Below are 20,638 nucleotides of genomic sequence, written 5' to 3' on the forward strand. Positions count from 1 at the left end.
TCCTCCTTCCTTCTGGGTAGCCTCCATTGCTGCCACATCTGAATGGCTAAGAAGATGGCTGGTCTGTCCACATGTGAAATGCACTATGGCTAGGGCAGGAGAACCAGCCTGAGCACCCCCACACCTCCGACAGGAGCGGGGTGCTAGAGGAGGAGGCTTTGGACACCCCCACACCTCAGACAGGAGCGGAGTGCTAGAGGAGGAGGCTTTGGACACCCCACACACACACACACACCAGACAGGAGCTCGAGTGCTCGAGAAGGAGGTTTTGAATCACTCTTCTGTGGTAAACAACCAGCAACTTCTTTTATCACTGTTTCTAAATGTGTTAAACAGAAAGCTACAATATTGAAAACATGGGTTTTAGAAAAAAGTGGGTTGAATGATACATCAAAGATTTGTTTACAAATGGTCTATTTGGTGAGGTGCAACTCAGCCCAAGCGGAGGAGGAGCAGCTGCCAAGGCAGAGGCCCTGGGGAGGGCCTGAGCTGAACCACTGTCTGACTTACTGGTCTAGATCTACCACACCAAACCGCCCGTCTCGGGGTCATTCCCATGGCTTTCTGTGGCCTCCTCAGGTCATCTGTCCATCCTTTTCCTATTAGGCAGATGTTTGTTGTCTTTTGCAGTGCTGGGGATGGGACCCAGGGCTTTGGGCACGTCAAGTAGGCACTCTGCCACTGGGCTACATCCCCAGCTCTTTTCTTAAGTTGTGAACACCAAAAGTGTTCCAAAAGTGGGGCAGGATGGTGAGGCTAGCCTGGCTGGGAAATGAATAACTCCATGAAGTCACTCTCCTTCTGTGGAACATTTCGCATGGGTTCCCTGAGAAAGTTCACTCTGCTTACTTACTCCAGGGAGTCGACCCCACCGGCCAGCATGTGCAGGTGGTTCAGTGTCGTGATTGAGGTGGTCAGGTGGCGCTTGGCATGGTCTAACTGCTTAATATCTCGAGTGATTTCCTTCACCTACACATTGAAAACAACAGGGAAAGGGGGGAGGGTAAGAAAGCTGTAAACCCACCTTCAAGTCACTCCACAAGAAAATCATACACATAAAATCATTTGAAATAACCTCAGGTTAGTCCGTAGAAAAAATAAGAATACTCTCACAATATAAAACTAAAATAATTTACAATAATTAGCTCCTTTCATGTTTTCTTTGCTTGTTTCTCTTTTTAAAGATATATTTTGGGGCTGGGTGTGGTGATGCATGCACACCTTTAATCCCAGTACTTACAAGGCAGAGGCAGGCGGATCTCTGTGAGTTCAAGGCCAGCCTGTTCTACATAGTATGTTTCAGGACAGATAGGGTTAGGTAGAGAGACCCTGTCTTTAAGGGGAAAAAAGCAAAGAAGAAGAGATTTATTTTTCTTGTTTTGTACGAATGTGTGTATACTGGAGCCACAGAGGCAGGAAGAGGGTACTGGGTCCCTGAAGCTGGAGTTAAGACAGTTGTAAGGAGCCTGATGTGAGTGCTGGGAAGCAAACCAGGGCCCTTGCAAGGGCAGCAAGTGTTCTTACTGCTGAGCCATGTCTCCAGTCCTCAGCTTCTTTCTTTTTATTGAGACAAGGTCTTACTATGTAGCCCTGGCTGTCCTTGAACTTGCTATGTAAACCAGGCTGGCCTTGATTTGTGTCAATCTTCCCGCCTCTACTTCCCAAGTGCTAGGAATATAGATGGCACGTACCACTGTATCCAGCTGTCCTTTTGGTCTAATCTACCATGTAAGTGCGCCCTTCCTTTCTTCAAGTCATTCTTTGGAGCTGGCTGTGGTGGCCCACGCCTATAATCCTACCTACCACTTGAGTGGCTGAGCCATGATGATCACAAGTTCACTGACAGCCTAAACTACACATTGAGTTTAAGGCCAGTTTAGATTACCTAGCAAAACCTGTCTCAAATGGCTTTTGTTTAGCTTTTTTTTTTTTTAAATTTGGCATCTCTTCAGATTTCATACCTAGGGTCACAAAACCCTCAAAGAAAGAAGTTTACTTTATTTTTTGCTCTTGATGGAGCAGAGCATTGAGGATAGGGTGGAGTCAAGTCCAGCACATCCCTCCCCAGTGAGTGTGTCATCTTCTGCCACTACAGGTGCCGGCTGGGCTCAGCTGGCTGCACTGAGGCAGTCTTTATCATGAAGCTATAGTTTATTCCTGATCTCCAGCCAAAAAAAAGACTGACTCACATTAAAAAAAAAAAAAAAAAAGTCCAGTGCTTTTGATAAGCTTAATGTGTAACCTCCTAAGAGGAGAAGGGCAGCCTGGGGAGTGAAAGCTGCCAGGTGTCCTGGCAGACCCGAGAGAATGGAACATGATGTAGGAACGCAAGGGTCTTCCAGTCAGGGGAAGTGGATTCACCAGAGAAGCTGCGGGAGCCTCCACTTCTGACAGACAGGTGAAGTCTTTCACTAGATTGATCTACAATGACCAAGAAGCGTGCGTGCGTGCGTGCATGCATGTATATGAAGGACAGTGGACAACCTGTGGGATTGGTTATCATTTTCCATCTTGGAAGTCTCAGGGATCAAACTCAGGCCCTTAAGCTTGGTGGCAAGCATCTTTATTTACTGAGTCATCTTGCCAGCCCAAGGGAACCTTTTTCTTTTCTTTTTTTAAAGATTTATTTATTTATTATTTATTATGTATACAGTGTTCTGCCTGCATGTATCACTGCACTCCAGAAGAGGGCACTAGGTCTTATTATAGATAGTTGTGAACCACCATGTGGTTGCTGGGAATTGAACTCATGTCCTCTGGAAGAACAGCCAGTGCTCTTAACCACTGAGCCATCTCTCCAGCCCCAGGGGAACCTTCTTAATAGCAATTTGATTTGGTTCCCCAGGCTTTATGACACCTGGAAAGAAAGGAGTTCCATGGATATCGAACACAAATATTCTAATCATTAGATACGTACATGACTCAGTGAGGTGAAAAATCCTACAGTGAGTTAAGCTCATATGACCTGATTTTTGGTTTAACCACTCTAGGTAAGTAACTGGTAAAGAGAATTCTGCTGCACAGCCACAAGCCTTTACTGCACAAGGCCCTGGGTTCTATCACTATCACCACTACAGGAGAAAAAAAAAATTGAGCGTGGGTCAAAAGAAGATGTGAATGACATAATACATCAGAAACTCATCTGGTCCTGAAATCTGATCGCACACTTCCAACACTGAAGTTATCCTCTTGAAAGCAACCCCAGTCTCTTTCTGGGCTACTTGGCTTCAATCCTACTGTTATTTATTTGTTTGTTTGTTTGTTTGGTTGGTTGGTTGGTTTTTTTCGAGACAGGGTTTCTCTGTGTAGCTTTGCGCCTTTCCTGGAACTCATTTGGTAGCCCAGGCAGCCTTGAACTCACACAGAAACATCTGGCTCTGCCTCCCTAGTGCTGGGATTAAAGGCGTGCGCCACCACTTCCCAGCCCTACTGTTATTTTTGAGAGAGCCAGAGAGCTTCAGCATGCAACCAAGACCTTTAATTCTTTTATTATTATTATTATTATTATTATTTATTTTTATTTCATGCACATTGCCTGTATGGATATCTGTGTAATGGTGTCGGACCCCCTAAAATGAGAGGAACAGGCAGTTATGAGCTGCCATGTGGGTGCTGGGAATTGAACCCAGGACCTCTAGATGAACAGCCAGTGCTCTTAACCACTGAGCCATCTCTCCAGCCTGACCTCTAACTCTTGATTGTCCTGCTCAGCTTCCCCAATGCTAAGCTTACAGGCACAGACACCACACCTGGCTCTGGTCTGGGAAGCTTTAACCACCATTCTGTTTGTTTTATGTGTATGAACATTTTGCCTGCATGTCTATGTACCACTTGTATGCCTAGAAGGGACATCAGATTCCCTGAAACTGGAGTTACAGATAGATGGTTGTGAGCTGCCAAGTACATGTTAAGAATCAAACTGGGGTGGGATAGTGGTGGTGCACACCATTAATCCCAGCACTCAGGAGGCAGAGGCAGTTGGATCTCTGAGTGCAAGGCCAGCCTGATCTACAGAGCAAGTTCCAAGATAGCCAGGGCTACACACAGAAACCCTGTCTCAAAAACAAAAAACAAAGAAAGAATGAAACTGGAGTCCTGGGGTCCTCTGAGAGAGCACCAGTGCTCTGAACTGTTGAACCATCGTCTCTCTAACCTAACCACTGGGTCTTAAACTACTCATCTAGACCTCTTCTCATCCCTGCATTCACAGCCAACAAACCCTCTTCCTCTATCCTTCCTCATGGCTCTGCACCATAGCTTACTGGTCTTTTCATTCCCAGGATCTTCTAGCACATACCCTGTGCTGCTTTAAACAAGCTGAACTACCTGCTATTCCCTAAAAAGAACCTTTTTTAAAATGACTTATTTATTTTTATTTTATGTGCATTGATATTTTGCCTGCCTGCATGTCTGTGTGAGGGTGTCAGATCCCCTGGAGGTAGAGTTACACATAGTTGTGAGCTGCCATGTGGGTACTAGGAATTGAACCCAGGTCCTCTGGAAGAACAGCCAGTGCTCTTAACCACTGAGCCATCTTTCCAGCCCCCTAAACAGAACCTTTAATGGCAGGACATGCAAGGAGTACTCAGGGCAAATGCATGAACAGCTATTCTGCAAAACAGATTGCTGAAACTAATTGCAAAGGTCAGTCATGAGCGTCCAAAAAGGACAAAGGAAGCAAGATATGGTGGGTTCAGATTCAGACAAATATAGAGCTGAATCTCAGCTCTACCACTTACACAATCTCTGTCTTAGGCCAATTTTCTTGCTGAGTATCAGTTTCCTTATTTATAAAATAAATAATCAAAATAAATGAATAAAATAACAGCAATGACACTAAAGATTGTCAGGAGGGCTGTATCAAATCACCTGTGTAAAGGAATTGGCACTGTGCTTGACACCTTGAGAGGTTTTGCCAAGTACTAATTCCCTATCATTGTGTTCCACTTGGCTGGAAGAGGGTGCACAATCCAGAACAGCAGCTTAAAATCACAGCATTATTGCTGAGCATAAAAGCTGAGTATAACTGCTGAGTGTTTGAGAGGCAGAGACAAGTGGATTTCTGTGAGTTCAAGGCCAGCCTGATATACACAGAAAAACACTGTCTCAAAATAAACAAAATTAAGTACAATGAATTAAGTACAATGTCATCTCTGCTAGTATCACTTGATGATCACACTGCTTGGTGCTGAGTATTGTACTCCAGAGAAAATAGGTGTTCTGCTCTGAGATCCTGTGAGGCAGACGTTTTTATTATTTCATAGTTGAGGAAGCTGTCATTTAGATGCATCACATGACTTAGAATCTCAGCCCAGAAACCCAGCGCAGCCTGGTAGCTCCTGAGAAGCAGCTGTGGTTAAGGCTAGGTTCCTGGTCAGCAGGCTGCCTTCTGAGCACATCCCCTACAAATTCAGAGAGTAGGAACTAATGAAAACTGTGTGCGTGTATCCTGGGTATGGTACCCTATCCCAGACTCTCGACCAGTGTTAGTTAGTGAGCTACTTACCAGATTACATCTCAGATATCTTAACTGGGAAACACAAGCTAGAAACACGCTAGAGAAAGGCATCCAAAATGACTAGGAAACTGTGTGTGTGTGTGTGTGTGTGTGTGTGTGTGTGTGTGTGTGTGTATGGGGGGATTGTTTCCTATTTGAAGAAGCGGCTGCAAATGTAGGGCAGCAAGGCTGGTGAGTCACCCTGTCTCGCAGCTCCTCTGAGGCAGTCGGGGATGTACTCACAGAGAGGAGTGTATGACCACTACTGGCAGGCGGGGGAGGAAGAGCCTGTAACTACTGTGACTGACAGAGACGCTAACTTCCCGCTCCGGGTGCAAACGTGTAAGGAAGACACCTAACTCACCATTTGTTCTGACTTTTCTGCTTTGTCTTTGATATCCTTGATTTTGCCAAAGAGCTGCTGAATGGCTTTCTGGGCCTCTTCGAGAGCCTAGAATAAGAGAAGTAAGTGGGTTAAAAATGAGAAGCAAGGAGAGCAAGCGCCAGACACTCTGCTCTAATCAATTCCAGTCTGCCGGAAGTTCTGACCAGAAACTCTCTCGATTCATTGTTCTCGACGACAGTTCCACTGCACCAGAACAGGAGAGGGAGATAAAGCCTCGTACATGAGCATAAGCAAAGTCTAAGAACTTAGTAATCCACGGCATAAAATTTAAATTCAGTTTTTGGTTTTCTGAGACAGAGCCTTACTATGTAGTCATGGTTGGACTAGAACTCTCTGTAGACCAGGCTGGCCTCAAACTTGCAGCAATCCTGTCTCTGCCTTTCTCAGTGCTAGGATTATAAGCACATGCTACCATGCTTGCCATAAAGTTTCCATTGAAAACTAAACCAGTCCCTCTATTTGGTGATTCCTATACATGTCACTAATGACAAAGGACACACAGCTGTCTCTCGGTACGTGCATGAGCCTTCACACCTGTGAAAACAGTGGCGGCTCCAAGTCAGAAGTAGCTAACTCTGGACACCGGCTGGGTATCAGTTTCCTCATCTACAAAACGACTCTAAAAGACTGTGTCAACAATCACCGCCACCACCAAAATCAGGACTAGCATAAGGACTCCAAAGTTGTGGCAAATCTTAGACATTTATGATGCCCTACTTAGAAACCGATAAAATGAAGTCAGAAGGGCACATCTGAAGCTATGGTGAGCCAAATGTTTCTCAGGAAATAAACCGCCACGAAGATGGACGGGACACACGAAAAATGTCATTGCTCACACATCGCCATGATGAGGGGAGGTGGAAGGGCACTAGAGCTACCCACAGCTGTTCAGTCACGCCAGTCAGAATTTCATTCACTCTTTCAGTCACTCAAGCACATTCTGATTAGGTGCCTGTATGAGGGGAGAGGGAAGGCGAGACAAGGGAGGCGAGAACCGAGCCCTCCTCAGAAAGTCCAGCTGTCTGCAAGAAAAGGCAGTGGCAAACTTTCGAGACAGAAACCATTATCGGCAGAAAAACAGGACTATGACGTCACCCAACCCAAACCAGTGTGTGAAGGTGAAAAAGAGCACTCACTCCTTACACTGGATTAAGACAGAGGGCTGCCACCGACTACAGGGAAGATGCTGAAAACCGTGACGAAGGCGGATTACAGGGGCCCGGGAGCGGGCAGCAGACAGTGCCAACATGGTGAGGAGCTGATACAAAGCTGGGCTGGCCAACGATGGCCCGGCTTTGTCTGCCACTTGTGTAGGTAAATAATGTGGTTTGGGAGCCCAGCCTGACTTGCTCATGTTCACCACACAATGCCAGCGAGGGGAGCTACAGCATCACATGGGCACAAAAACGCTGACTGAGCTCGACACGGTGGCACGTGCCTATAATCTCAGTCCTGGGAGACTGAGGCAGGAGGGCTGCCATGAGGTGGAAATGAGCCTGAGCTATTTAGGGAGACCTTTAACAAAAAAAGGAAGGGAGGAAGGAGGAAGGAGGAAAGGAAGAAAGGAGGAAGGGAGGAAGGAAGGAAGGAAGGAAGGAAGGAAGGAAGGAAGGAAGGAAGGAAGGAAGGAAGGAAGGAAGAAGTTCATTGGACTCCAGCAGACTACCCTCGATAAGTTTTTTGTGTGACTGATGAAGTGTAGAAATGCAGCAGCAAATGAATGGAGGAATTCTCAGTGAGAGATGCTTGCACATTCTACTATGTAAATAGTTCAGAAGCGGGAACTGGTTGTGGAGTCCTGGGATAATTGTAGAAGAGCATTGTTTCTATAATTTTGGTTTGTTTTTGCAGTGCTAAGAATCAAACCCAGGACCTTTATAAAGTTCTGGATTTACTATGGAACTAGCTGTCTAACAGCTGTACATACCCCGGGACATGAATACTCCAGGCAACTGTCCACTGGGGTTAGCTAGGAGAGTCCCGCTATGTGACTGCATCATGTAACAATGATAAAGTTATTCTCGTTATTATTATTGTAGGCTGGCTTGCATTGTTTTGTTGGGGCATGATCATGGAGCCCAGGCTTCCCTAGGGCACAAATAAAACACACACAAATAAAACTGGTCCTGGTGATAAGTTATATGGTCACTTTACCAAGAGCATCTAGCTAAAGCTATAGCACAGCTAAAATCCAACAAATCTTTGCCAAATAATTAAAAACATCAGCACTGAGTGGCAGCGCTCAGACTATTCTGCATCAGGGTGCTGTGGTCTACCATCCCCTTAACTTCAGGTACAACCTCAAGCAGTGGTTCAAACTCACTCACAGCATCACACTTTAGATTGGTAGCATTTGCCTGGGTAACCGAGTTTAATGCGAAGGTGATGCTACAGGGGAGGGGTCAGTACACTCTAAACTCATTGGAGGCTTCTAAACATGCTTTTGAATCATGATGTCAGAATACCACAGAGACCTTGCAGGCAACAGACTGCCAAAAAAGACTTTCTTCTTGGGCATGGCTCGTGTGGCATTCTGGGATGTTTAAGGCATGCATGTTACAGTGACATGCTGATGGGATTATAGCCAAACACCTTAAAAGGACGCGTTATACACTAAGGAGCTCCTGTCCCGTCCTCTCCAGACGGCTCCCACCGAGGGACACGAGACTCACACAATCTTATATTTCACAGACTTCAAGAAAGATAAACGGCCTGCCAGATATTTTTTCAGCCTTCGCTTGTTATAATAATGTACTGAAGCTCATGAAAGTTAATATAATTCATTTTCCAGAGTCAAAATGTTTCCTCTGAGAAGTGAGTCTACTTACTCAGTCCCTTCTCAACTAGTCCTAGCATTTGCTATCTGCCCTCCAATAGTCAACTGCACCACAGAAGAACAGTTCACACCTGGGAAAAGTGCAAGGCCTACAGAAGGAGAAGATTCTTCTGAAAACAAAAAACAAAACACTAACATGCACATCTGACACAGGTAATCAGAAAATGCTCTGGAAGATTCTAGCTCCACTCCTGGACACCATTTAAATATGGTACTTTCCCATGTCAAACTGGATCCAGATTGAAAACAGAGTCAATCACCCCAAATGTCTGCTTTCCATCACCCTGCCTTTCTGCTCTGCCTGCTGTCTCTGAGTGGAGCAGTATGATGGCAGTCTGAGCCTCAGGTATCACTGCACAGCAATTTCTACTGTGACCCTCTTTTGGCAACTCCACATCTGTACTCAGAGACCCAAAGTGACCCACTGAGATTGCTTCCGAGACTTAGCAAAAGCCATTACAGTATCCTTGTGCTTCTGTGACCCACACACGATAGCCATGACTTTCAAGTGTCCTGCCTCCTGAGGTACATTCTGAGCAGGATCCTGGCCAGACTAGGTCACTGGCCCAGAAGAGAGGCAGCAGGGACCTGGCACAGAGGTCTCTCCTTTCTTTCTTCCCTTCCTGTTTCTTTTTGGCAGACCAGAAGGGCAATGCTCTTGGTCACTAAGCACCTCCTTTGGCTCAAAGATGGATCTAACTGGGCAGTTGCTTTACTAGAGAATTATATCACTCTCTGGTGAGCCCAAAGGCAGCCTTCAGAAACTGAAATCCCATTTCCTACCATTTGCTGCTGCTGTTCACTTTTAAAAGATCTTGTAAACGCTAGGTGGTAGTGACGCACGCCTTTAATCCCAGCACTCAGGAGGCAGAAGCAGGCGGATCTCTGTGAGTTCGAAGCCAGCCTGGTCTACAAAGTGAGTTCCAGGACAGGCTCCAAAGCTACACAGAGAAACCCTGTCTCGAAACACCAAAAACTGAAAAAAACAATAACAAAAAACCTTAAAGTAGTAACATTTAAGGTTACTAGAAAGAAAATCAGATTTCCCAACGTTTTTCCACCATTGCTATTTTACACTGACATCTGCTGGTTCCCCGTTCTTTTCTATTACATGGGAATGAAACACGCTGTACTGGATAAAGCAAGTGATCTGGAGCCGGAGACTGAGGTTGGAGGCTTGGCTTTAACCATGTGATCTCTGTCAAGTCACTTGACCTCCAGGAGTCCCGGCTTTACCATTTCTAGAACAGAAATAACAGCACCCCTTCCAGAGATTTTTTGTTAGGAAGACTCCCGGGGTTGGGTGATGGAATCTTTGGAATTGTTGACTCAATACACCCCAAACAAACCTGCAGGTCCCCTCTCACAGTGTTAGTACAGAGTCCTGTGTTAAAGGAGCAGACAGTCACACGCTGCAATTATGATTTTTCCAGAACTGGAATTGGGAAGGAGAGCTGGAAGATGAGGCTAAGCTAGACAGCAGCAAGGTTCTCCAATAAAGGAAGGAGGCTAGCCTCCTGGGAGAGACAGACGCAGGCATTACTCCAGGTCTAAGCTTGGCTGTTTGACAAGGCCTATGGAGACACTTCCCATGGGCAAACTGTTCAACTCCCTTCCCAGCAATTCTCCCTCCACGTTTTGTTTGTTTGTTTAAGACAGTTTAAATCAGGACTTTGTCTTTTAACCTGCAGTCCCGACTCCATATATGAGTGCCATGCTCATGGAAGGGGTTCACTGACTGGCAACCAGTACACTGTTTCCTGACTGTCCCGATGGAATACAAAGGTCATCAGTGATCTTTCTGGCAAGAGCTTTGTAAACGAGCTGGCAAAGTCGAGTACCTGAAGGCGTCCGGGAAGGACGATGAGAATGACATCTCCCAACTATGCTGAAAGTCAAGGTGGCTTCAGAAAGAGGTTGGCTTACTTATTTAATTATCTTTAATAAAAACTGAGTGCCTGCTGGGAATGGTGATCATCTTTGTACTCAAGAGGTTGGGGCAGGAGGAACTCAAGCTTGACACTAGCCTGGGCTACATAGCAAAACCCTACCTCAAAAGCCAAATGACAATAACAAAACAAACAACGAAAACCATCCTACCATAAAGCAGATGAGGAAAGGAAGGGAAATAAGCAAGGTGTCTACCAAATGGACTGTGCTAGATCTGAGAGGAAACGCTACTCAGCAAAGGAACAAGTCTTTCAAAACAGTTTTCAGGGGAAACCTGCAAGAAATGTAAACATGCAGTGGGTGGTGGTGGTGGTGGTGGTGGTGCATGCCTTTAATCCCAGCACTTGGGAGGCTGAGGCAGGTGGAACTCTGAGTTCTAAACCAGCCTGCTCTTAAAGAGTGAGTTCCCAAAAAGCCAAGGCTACACAGAGGAACCCTATATTGAAAAACAAAATAAAGAAAAAAGAAAAGTAAGAAACATGTGAGTTGAGGGGGCTGAGGGTGGGGCGCTAAGAAGATGATTCAAGCAGTAAAGTGTTTGCTGCACACTGTGTGAATCTGGATCCCCGAACCCACGGAAAAAGCTGAGTTAGTGCTGCACCTGTAATCCAGCACTGGGGAAGCAGAGAGAGAGGAGGGTCTCCAGGGCTTGCTGGCTAGCCAGTCTAGTAAATCTGTTAAGCTCCAGGTTTAATGAGAGACCCTGCCTCAAAAAAATGAATTGGGGACTACAAGAGGGCTCAGCAGGTAAGAGCACTTGTTGAGCTTGTTAACCCGAGTTTGATTCCCAGAACCCATCAGGTGGGAGGAGAGAACTGACTCTCACAACTTAAACTTCTGCTCTCCATGTACTACCCTCTAAAGTTAACTCATTTTTTTAAAAAGTGTAGAGCAACTGAGGAAGACACCCAATGTCAACCTCTGGTCTACACATGCACATGTACCCACATGTGCACTCTCCGACCCCACAGAAATGTAATTAGGAGAGAAAAATGATACACAGAGAGATGAATAAAAGAATCATTCCTCAGCATTAGTAAGATAACTGTCTAGAAAGCAAAAACTGGCAAAGGATACATCTGAGTCCTAAACAAAGGCCCTGATATCATCCACTGGTAGAAGAAACATCCAAGTAAGTAGCTTCTATTTATAGAAAGTCCTTTCTGAAACTGTGGGCCATCCTGTACCATTCAGAGCTGTTGCTATGGAAACAAGGCATCCTCAGCTGGAGCAGAGGTGCTCCAAGAAGCCTCAGCAATAGTAACAATGTAGCTCCTTCTCCAAGAAGATATTCAACAGCTGTAGAGGCTACAGAACTCTCTGCTGCCCCCGGCCGTCAGCGTTGTGATTTCCCTGCATCCTACAATACACTGAGTTAGTAGCACTGCTGGGGGCCACAGGAGCACCCATCAGATGAGAATCACTGGAGTTCACACTTATCCTCTGTTAGCCCATTCAAAAATCCAGAGGATAAAGGGGCTTTATTTACAGCACAGTTTTCTTTCCAAGTCTGTGAGTCAAAAGAATGTGCCGAGCAAAGGGAGTAATTCTCACTTTATTTGCTAAAATGCTCTGTTCCACATAAGTTACTTTTATTTACGATTTCTGCAAACCACATACACTGAAAAATGTGAACCAATGAGCTTGTTTTTTGTGATTTTTGGGACACAAGCCAGAAGTAAAATCCTAAGACAAGGCCAGGGCACACTCGGCAGTACCCAACAAGACTAAACGTTTACATTTTAAGTTCTCTTTCTATATTGCCCAAAGCTCACAACACACTCGTCTTGAATCTGCAGGCGTGGCTGGAGCAGTCTGCACAGCTTCCCTGGATGGAATGTAACCCTTGTTGAGGAGGAGAGCATTCAAAGCAGCAAGTCCAAATGGCAAAAAAAAAAAAAAAAAAAAAAAAAAAAAAAAAAAAAAAAAAAAAAAAAAAAAAAAAAAAAAAAAAAGAAAAGAAAAAGAAAAAAAGGAAATGTTTAAGAAAAAAACCTCAGCTGCTTTTGCTGGATAAAAGGTACAGAAATTCAATACTTCAGGAACAGGCACACTGAGGGAACAGCTTGTCCAAGTGTAACAAAGGACGGCTTCCCACAAACAGCCAGACTTCCAGTGCCAAGTCAGAGGTTCCTTACTTCATCCTAATTCCCCATAGCTTACTAGTCCTTCTAATTTTAGACACTGAGTAACTCTCATCACATCAAATCGGGTATTTGTTCAGGAGAAAGCATCGTATTGCAGCAACATCTGGACGTCCTGTCAAGGGATTTGACGTGCATGTCCCCGAGACTTCAGCTGAGCATGCCCTCTTCTGCTTCACCTACTCCCTTTGGGAACTCGGGGATCCCCACTATTTTAGTACCACTAGTGGGATGTACAGTGGACATGGGGCTCTTCTCACCCTAGGGCTTTCCTTTCAGTCATCTCTCCACTGTGCTGGCAGCTACCAGGCTGGTGAATGCCATCACAGTTACTGCTACTGTTGGGACATGCATGTGCACCAGTTAGCTTCGCAGGCTCTGTAGCAAGGAAAAGTGGCTCCCAAATCTGCTTGGAAGTATTTGTTATCATTTCAAAAGACATTTAGGAACCATGGTTATAACTCAGAGGTAGAAAACTTGCCTGGAACATTTGAAATTCTATGTACCATGCTCATCGTTATAAAAAGAAAGAATGAGGGGCTGGAGAGATGGCTCAGCAGTGAAGAGCACACATTGCTCTTTCAGAGGACTCATGTTCAGTTCCCAGCACCCACATGGTGACTCACAAACATGGAGCTAGGCTGGCAGCCAGGAAGCCCTAGCCATCCTCCACCTACCACAGCAAGCACTTGGGTTACAACCATGCACGTGATCACACATGGCTTTTTATATCAGTGCTGGAGATCTGAACTCACAGAGCAAGGATCCTCACCCACTGGACCATCGCCCTTTACTCTCTTCTCCTGCTTTACTAAAAAACAAACAAACAAAAAAATGGGATCATTAAATCTTGTCGTAGGCACATTTATAGAAGAAACGTCTGCCTTTAACTGGAGGCTGTAAAGTGAATGTCACTCAACTACACCGCCCAATACTCACAGTCTAGGTATCAGAATCAGAACCAAAGAGGAACCCAGAATCTTTCTAAACGCCACAATACAACAGGGAAAGAGAAATCAGAATTTTGCCAGGTGGAGGCAGGAGGTTCAGGAACTTATGGTTATCCTCAGCTACACAGGAAGTTTGAGGCCAGCCTGGGCTACATGAGACCTTGTCTCAAAAAATAAATAAAAATGTAAAAGAAATTAGAATCTTGGCATGTGATCCAACACTACTAGGAGGATAACAAGTTTCTTGTTACTTAAAAGGTTTAATGAAGACAACTCAAAACACCAAATGAAAACAGACTAGAAAGGCATTGTCTCTGTTTTGCAAAATTCATCTCCCCAGGAGAGACCAGGGAGTCCAAATCAGAGCAAAGGAGATGTTACAGCTTTATTGCAGACCCCTGAGAAGCAGGCGTTACTAAGGGAAAGGCTGACAGAACACCGGCAGTCGAGGCCAGATTGCTCTAAATACTGTATTTCTGTGGCTAAAAGAGGGAAGAGAAAAGGAGGCCAAGTTCTTACATGAAGACAGGGTTTCAAGTTCCCACCCATTGTTTTCACACACTCAATGACTTCTTGTGTCAAGGATTTGAGGCCCAGGAAAGCTCTGTCTGTTGGCAGAGTTACTGCTGTTTTTTCTAAGGCAAAGCCTCAACCTGAAAGTGAAATTTCCCTTGCAAAGCCTCTAGCTATCAGCAATCAAACAAGAGTGACAGTTACAGTAGTGATGAGTGGCATTTTCCTCTTCAGATGTAGACTCCAGTTTCAATCTGTAACTGACTGCTTTTAATGGGGAAATGGAGAGGTGGCAAGAGTTATGCTGAGCCTTTCTAGCAGACTCCTCTAGAATGCCAATTTATGTGGAGATGGCTGGGAAGAATAATAAAACATCCCTGTTCCCGCTGGCACACTGGTTTTCTAAAGCTATTTTCAATAATCACATCACAGATAAGTGGGACTTGTGTTTCAATGCTCATGAAGGAAACACCCTGATGGCTGGACTTGTTAACTAAACCAAAGAGAAATAAATGCAGGGCGGTTTTAGCTGGTGTGGGAGAACATCTCTGTAATTAGGCACTGACACAAAAGCTATTGTCTCAGTTAGGGTTTCTGTTGGTGTGAAGAGACACCGTGACCACGGCAACTCTTATAAAAGGAAACATTTAACTGAGGCTGACTTACAGTTCAGAGGTCTAGTCTATCATCATGGCGGGAAGCATGGCAGCATGAAAGCAGATGGAGCTGGAGCGGTACCCGAGAGTTCTACACCCAGCTAGGCAGACAACAGGAAGAATCAGATACTGGGCCTGGCTTGAGCATCTGAAACCTCACTTCTCCAACAATGCCACATGTGCTCCAACAAGGCCACACTACCTAATAGTGCCACTCTCTATGGGACTATGGCGGCCATGTTCATGCAAACCACGACAACTATGTATTGTTTATCTGAAACATAGTTTCATGTATTAAATGAAGTCAAAATAGGAAACACACTTATGTTAATGCACTCTGTGTTTAGCCAAAAAGAAAAACACTAACATTTTGAACAATATAGAAAATGTCTATAAATATTACGGTAAATTATTCAGTAGTTTTCCAAATCTCAGGTATTTACTGAAATGAACTGAAAGAAGGTTCCTGTGGGGCGTTTACCCACCAACCCCACAGCTCCCCAGAGTTTTCTTGAGTGCAATCAGCAGGAAATATTAGATAGAAGGATTTATTGCAGAGAATCTTGCGGACATAAACAGATAGAAAATAAAGGATAGCCTCGAGAGGGCCTGGAACCTTTTCCAACAGCCCCCGACTGTCTCTGCCCCAGGGTTTTTATAGAGATGCTAAGGGGTGGAGCAAAAGACCTCTTCCCCCAGCACAGCCAAGTGCAGACCATCTCAGACACCTGCACTCAGGCCTGTGGCCCTAATCATCCTCTATGTGGACCTGCTGGGTAAAGCCACGAGGAACCCGAAAATGGGCTCCTACAGGTTCCTGAGCAGATGAAGGGAAAAACAAAATGTGGTAGGTCCGTACAATACAATATTACATCAGCCATAAAGGAGATGAAGTTCTGATACATGGCACTAATATGGATAAGCCTTGATGTCTTAGGGTTTCCATCACTGCAACAAAACACCATGACTTGTTGGTGGCAATGTCAGAGGAGCAGCAGATGGGAACTGACTTCAGGAAATCAGCCCACCACAATGCCAGGCACTGATGGGTGAAGCTCAGATAGGCAAGGCTCTGAGGGTTTCAGCTCCAGAATGTCTCTTGCTACTGCTGTGTCTTTACATGTTTGCCTCTGCCATTTTTCTCCAGTATCTGCAAGGGTGTGAATGGGTGTGGGGGGATCCCCACTGCCTTTAATGTAGTGTGATTACCTCATGGAAGTATCACATTCTACTGTGGATTTTACCTGTGGATTATTATGAAGATGATTTCCTCTTAAGCTGTACTGTTTAATTAAAGTAATGATTCTATATAATAATAGTGTTAGTTTAAATAGAATTTTGATGATTACAGATTTTTAACAAAAATAGTAAGGGATTATGATAGACATTAGTTTAGTGGAAAATTTAATATAGGTAAAGGCAGGATATAGTGTTGCCCCCGTCCCTAATAAAGCAGGGGCTAGAGAGGATAGAAAATAAGAACAAGGAAGTGTCACACAGCTAAGACTTATGAATTTCTCTTGAGGAGTCGTATAGACTGTGGCTTAGGTTAATGATTAAGGAAAACAATTAAGTCCCAGAAACTAGGCTAACTCAAGTTCTTTAATCTTAATGTTGGAAGATGTGTTCATAGGTTTCAGTGTGCATCATAGCTAAAACCAAACTTTAAATAATGACTTAAGGTTGGGTTAAGAAGTTTTTGTTAATGGCTTTGAGGTAGAAAATCTTGGGGAACAATTTAGTTTAGAAAGGCACACTTTTAACAGTTGAGCAAGGGACTCATTGAGGTCAGGGAACAAAAACAATGGCAGCCTGGCCATTGCTGGCTGATACACCTTTCTTGTTAGGATGGGTTGGTGATCAAAGGTGATGATTAATTCCTTGTACCCATTTCTGTCCTCAGCTTCCTGATGTAAAAACTGTTGATGAATGGGTATGTAACCCGAGGATTTAAAGTATAGTTGACTGGTTGTTTTTCATATATAAAAGTTTAGATTTGTGATTCTTTTAAGTTTTTTTTTTTATAGGATTACCTTTTGAGATAAATAATAAAATGATTGGTCCTTTCTTTGTAACCACAAAATGTAGCCTGCCAGTAAAAGATCTGGCAGAGAAAAATACCTTGCTTGCTTCCACCTTGTTAATTTGTAACAAGTTGCTTGGGCATGAATGTATGTGGGTTTTTGGGGATAATTTATTTTTCACCTGTAATACCCAAAATATTTAATCATGTAAGAGGAATGGGAACGTGTTGTTTTTTACTTGTATTCATTTTCTTTTACTTAAAAGACATTTTTTACTAAAAAAAAGTCATTTACTGAAAGATAGAATGTAACCACATTGTAATTTTTATATTGCTTGAAAGATTTGCTGGGGTATATAAACTGTAAGAGAAAAAAATAAAGGAGAAGGAAGTCATCAGGAAAGATGCAGAAGGAAAACATCAGGCTAGAAGAACAGAACAGAAGAAGAACAAAGAACAAGCAACAGAAAGAGGAATAAAATGAAGACCTAAGTTCTGGCCCCCAGAGAAGTCCTCATGTGCCTGTTCATCTGTCCAGTAGTTCACCTGCTCCACATTTCCTCTTCCGTTTCTCTGACCTGCTGAAGGCTTGCCATTCATGAGCACCTTAGGTGATATCCTGACATGTTGATGTGTGTGTGCTTGCGTGCGTGCGTGCATGCGTGCGTACGTGTGTGTGTGTGTGTGTGTGTGTGTGTGTGTATGTGTGTGTGTGTGTGTGTGATGTTTACCTTTTTTGCCAGTCCCAGAGAATTAAGTTTTACTCCGTCAGGTAGAAAATTCAAGTTGAGTGATTAGTTCGCCAACTCTGTGGCTCCCCTTCAGTTCCTGAGCTGCTGAAGGCTGGTCCTCACAGCAGCATTGACCAAAAAGCAAGTTGGAGAGGAAAGGGTTGATTTGGCTTACACTTCCACATCACTGTTCATCACTGAAGGAAGTCACAGACAGGAACTCAAACAGGGCAGGATCCTGGAGGCAGGAACTGATGCAGAGGCCATGGAGGAGTGCTGCTTACTGGCTTGGTTCTCCTGGCTTGCTCAGGCTGCTTTCTTAAAGAACCCAGGACCACCAATTCAGAGATGGCACCACTCACCATGGGCTGGACCCTGCCCAACTAATCACTAATTGAGACAATCACATAATTGATCCAGGCATTTGCCTGGATCTCACAGAGACATTTCCTCAGCTGAGGCTCCTTCTTCTCTGATGACTCTAGCTTGTGTCAAGTTGACACACAAAACCAGCCAGTACTTGCAGATGTAAGTGAAATATGTCAGAAACAAAAGGTCAGATATTGTTGGATTCCATTTATATGGCATACATACAAAAAGAAAATCCACAGGGAAATATTATTAGAGGCCCCAGGAGGCTATGGGAGCTTTTGCTTAATGACCACAGAGTTTCCGATGGGGATGAATGAAATACACAGAGTAGTGAACTTGCACAGCGCTGTGACTGTAGTGAACAACACAGTGCGTTATGTTACCTACAGTCTGTGAATTCTTAATATCAACAATGTACCATATCAAATGATACTGGGTGGTGTAGGAAGATAGATAGTTAAAACAGATTAATTACATTGTATGTGGATTCTATCTCAATAAAACTGTTCAATATATAATGATGTGGAGCTGGCGAAAAAGTTCAGAAGGTAAAGTCTGACAACCCGAGCCGGATTTCCCAAACCCACATACAGGTGGAGAGAGAGAGTAAACTGCACAGAGCTGTCTTCTGACTTCTATATGAATGCCCCAGTGCACACCTCGCACTTACAAACACACATCACATACGCGCGCAAGTGCACACACTCACGCACATGCACGCTGATACAAAATGGTTTTTAAATGCAGTGATATGAATGAAGAAGTTAAAGTTATGAATTGTTTTGTGCCATGTAGTCCAGAGGCCTTGAACTTGAGATTTTACTTCCTCAGCCTCCCAAGTGCTGGGATCACAGGCATGTGCCACTCTCCACCCTGCCTACCTCTATATGCCAAATTTAGCAAAAATTTTAAAGAGGATCACTAAATATATTCCTTAACACTCAGCTTCATTCTCAGATGAAATAAAAAAAAAACTATATTCAAAGACTATTTTAAAAATAAGAATAGTAATATTTTTAAATACCAATTTTTCTGGGAAGTTGAGGCAGGAAGATCACAAGTTTGAGATCAGGACACACACACATACACACACACCCCAATACACACACAAGTTTGTATTGACTTGTATCAGACTGGACCACACAGGGATAGATCTCTCTCTCTCTCTCTCTCCACCACACAGAGCGTGCTATCTCAAACACATACATACATACATACACACACCGCAAATCTCTGTGAACCTGCTGGATTCTTGCACACCATGACAAGGGACAAAAGCCCAGGTCTGAGTAGGGGACACGCTAGGTACACCTAAGAATAAGCACAGTGGGGCTGGAGAGCAGGACTCATTGGTTAAGAGCATGTCCTGTTCTTTCTGTTTGTTTGGTTTTGGTTTTTTGAGACAGGGTTTCTCTGTGTAGCTTTGGAGCCTGTCCTGGAACTCACTCTGTAGCCCAGGCTGGCCTTGAACTCACAGATCCGCCTACCTCTGCCTCCCGAGTGCTGGGATTAAAGGCATGCACCACCACTGCCTGGCTACATGTCTTATTCTTACAGAAGACCCAGGTTTGGTTCCTAGCACCTACCACCCGAAACTCTGGTTCTAAGAGAGCCAATGCCTTCTTAAAACCTCCATGGGCTCCTATACACATGGGGTGGACACGTACACTCAGGCACACACATACACAGAAAGTGTGTGTGTGTGTGTGTGTGTGTGTGTGTGTGTGTGTGTGTGTGTATGAACCGGCACCTTATCTGCAAGGCGGCACAAGTGCCACCCCCACTTTAGAAAACTCTAAAGATGTGACCAATGTGGCATTCAGAGAAGCCTTCCCCTTAAGATTATTATTCTCAGGTGATGGAGAGATGCTTCAGTGGGTAAGAGCTTTTTACTGCACAAGCAGAGGGACCTGAGTTCATATCCCAGCACCACGTAAAAAGTAGGCATGGCAGCCGGGTGTGGTGGCGCACACCTTTAATCCCAGCACTCAGGAGGCAGAAGCAGGCGCGTCTCTGAGTTTGAGGCCAGCCTGGTATAGAGCAAGTTCTAGGACAGCCAAGACTACACAGAGAAACCCTGTCTTAAAAAACAACAATAGAAAGGAAGGAAGGAAGGAAGGAAGGAAGGAAGGAAGGAAGGAAGGAAGGAAGGAAGGAAGGAAAGAAGGAAGGAGGGAGGAGGAAGGGGGGAGGGAAGGAGGAAGGAAGGAAGGAAGGAAAGAGGGAGAAAGCCAGCCAGGCCTGGTCACATATGTACCTATAAGCCCAGCATTGTTGGGGCAGGACAGCAGAATCACTAGACTTGCTGGCTGCCAGTTCTGCTCTAGGTTCAAAAGACCCTGTCTCAAATAAGGCAAAGAATGATGGAGAAGGACACCTGACATCATCTTCTGGCCTCCACATGCCTGTGTTCAAATAAGACAGAGAAGAAAGAAGTAATACACATAAGCCAAGTGTGGTGGCGCAAGCTTTTAGTCCCTGCACTCAGGAGGCAGAGGCAGGTGATCTCTGTGAGTTGAGGCCAGCCTGGGCTACATATTGAGGTCCAGAACAGTCAAGC

General features: G+C 44.6%; 1 protein-coding gene across 4 annotated transcripts in view; it reads right to left on the bottom strand.

The window, feature by feature from the left end:
• The window catches only part of Vps53 (VPS53 subunit of GARP complex), a 151,400-nt gene that overhangs the window by 102,317 nt on the left and 28,445 nt on the right, over nt 1-20,638 (bottom strand). For all 4 annotated transcript variants that reach the window (XR_005090317.1, XM_028866779.2, XM_037200743.1 and 1 more), the window contains exons 5-6: nt 5,862-5,948; nt 854-969 (exon numbers count right to left, since the gene is read on the bottom strand). Coding sequence is in view for 3 of the 4 variants with exons in the window: in XM_028866779.2 (XP_028722612.1) it covers nt 854-969; nt 5,862-5,948 (203 nt within the window). In the remaining variant the exon portion in view is untranslated. The remainder of the gene's footprint in view (nt 1-853; nt 970-5,861; nt 5,949-20,638) is intronic.

This window comes from Peromyscus leucopus, chromosome 8b, assembly GCF_004664715.2.
Source record: "Peromyscus leucopus breed LL Stock chromosome 8b, UCI_PerLeu_2.1, whole genome shotgun sequence".
NCBI lineage: Eukaryota > Metazoa > Chordata > Mammalia > Rodentia > Cricetidae > Peromyscus > Peromyscus leucopus.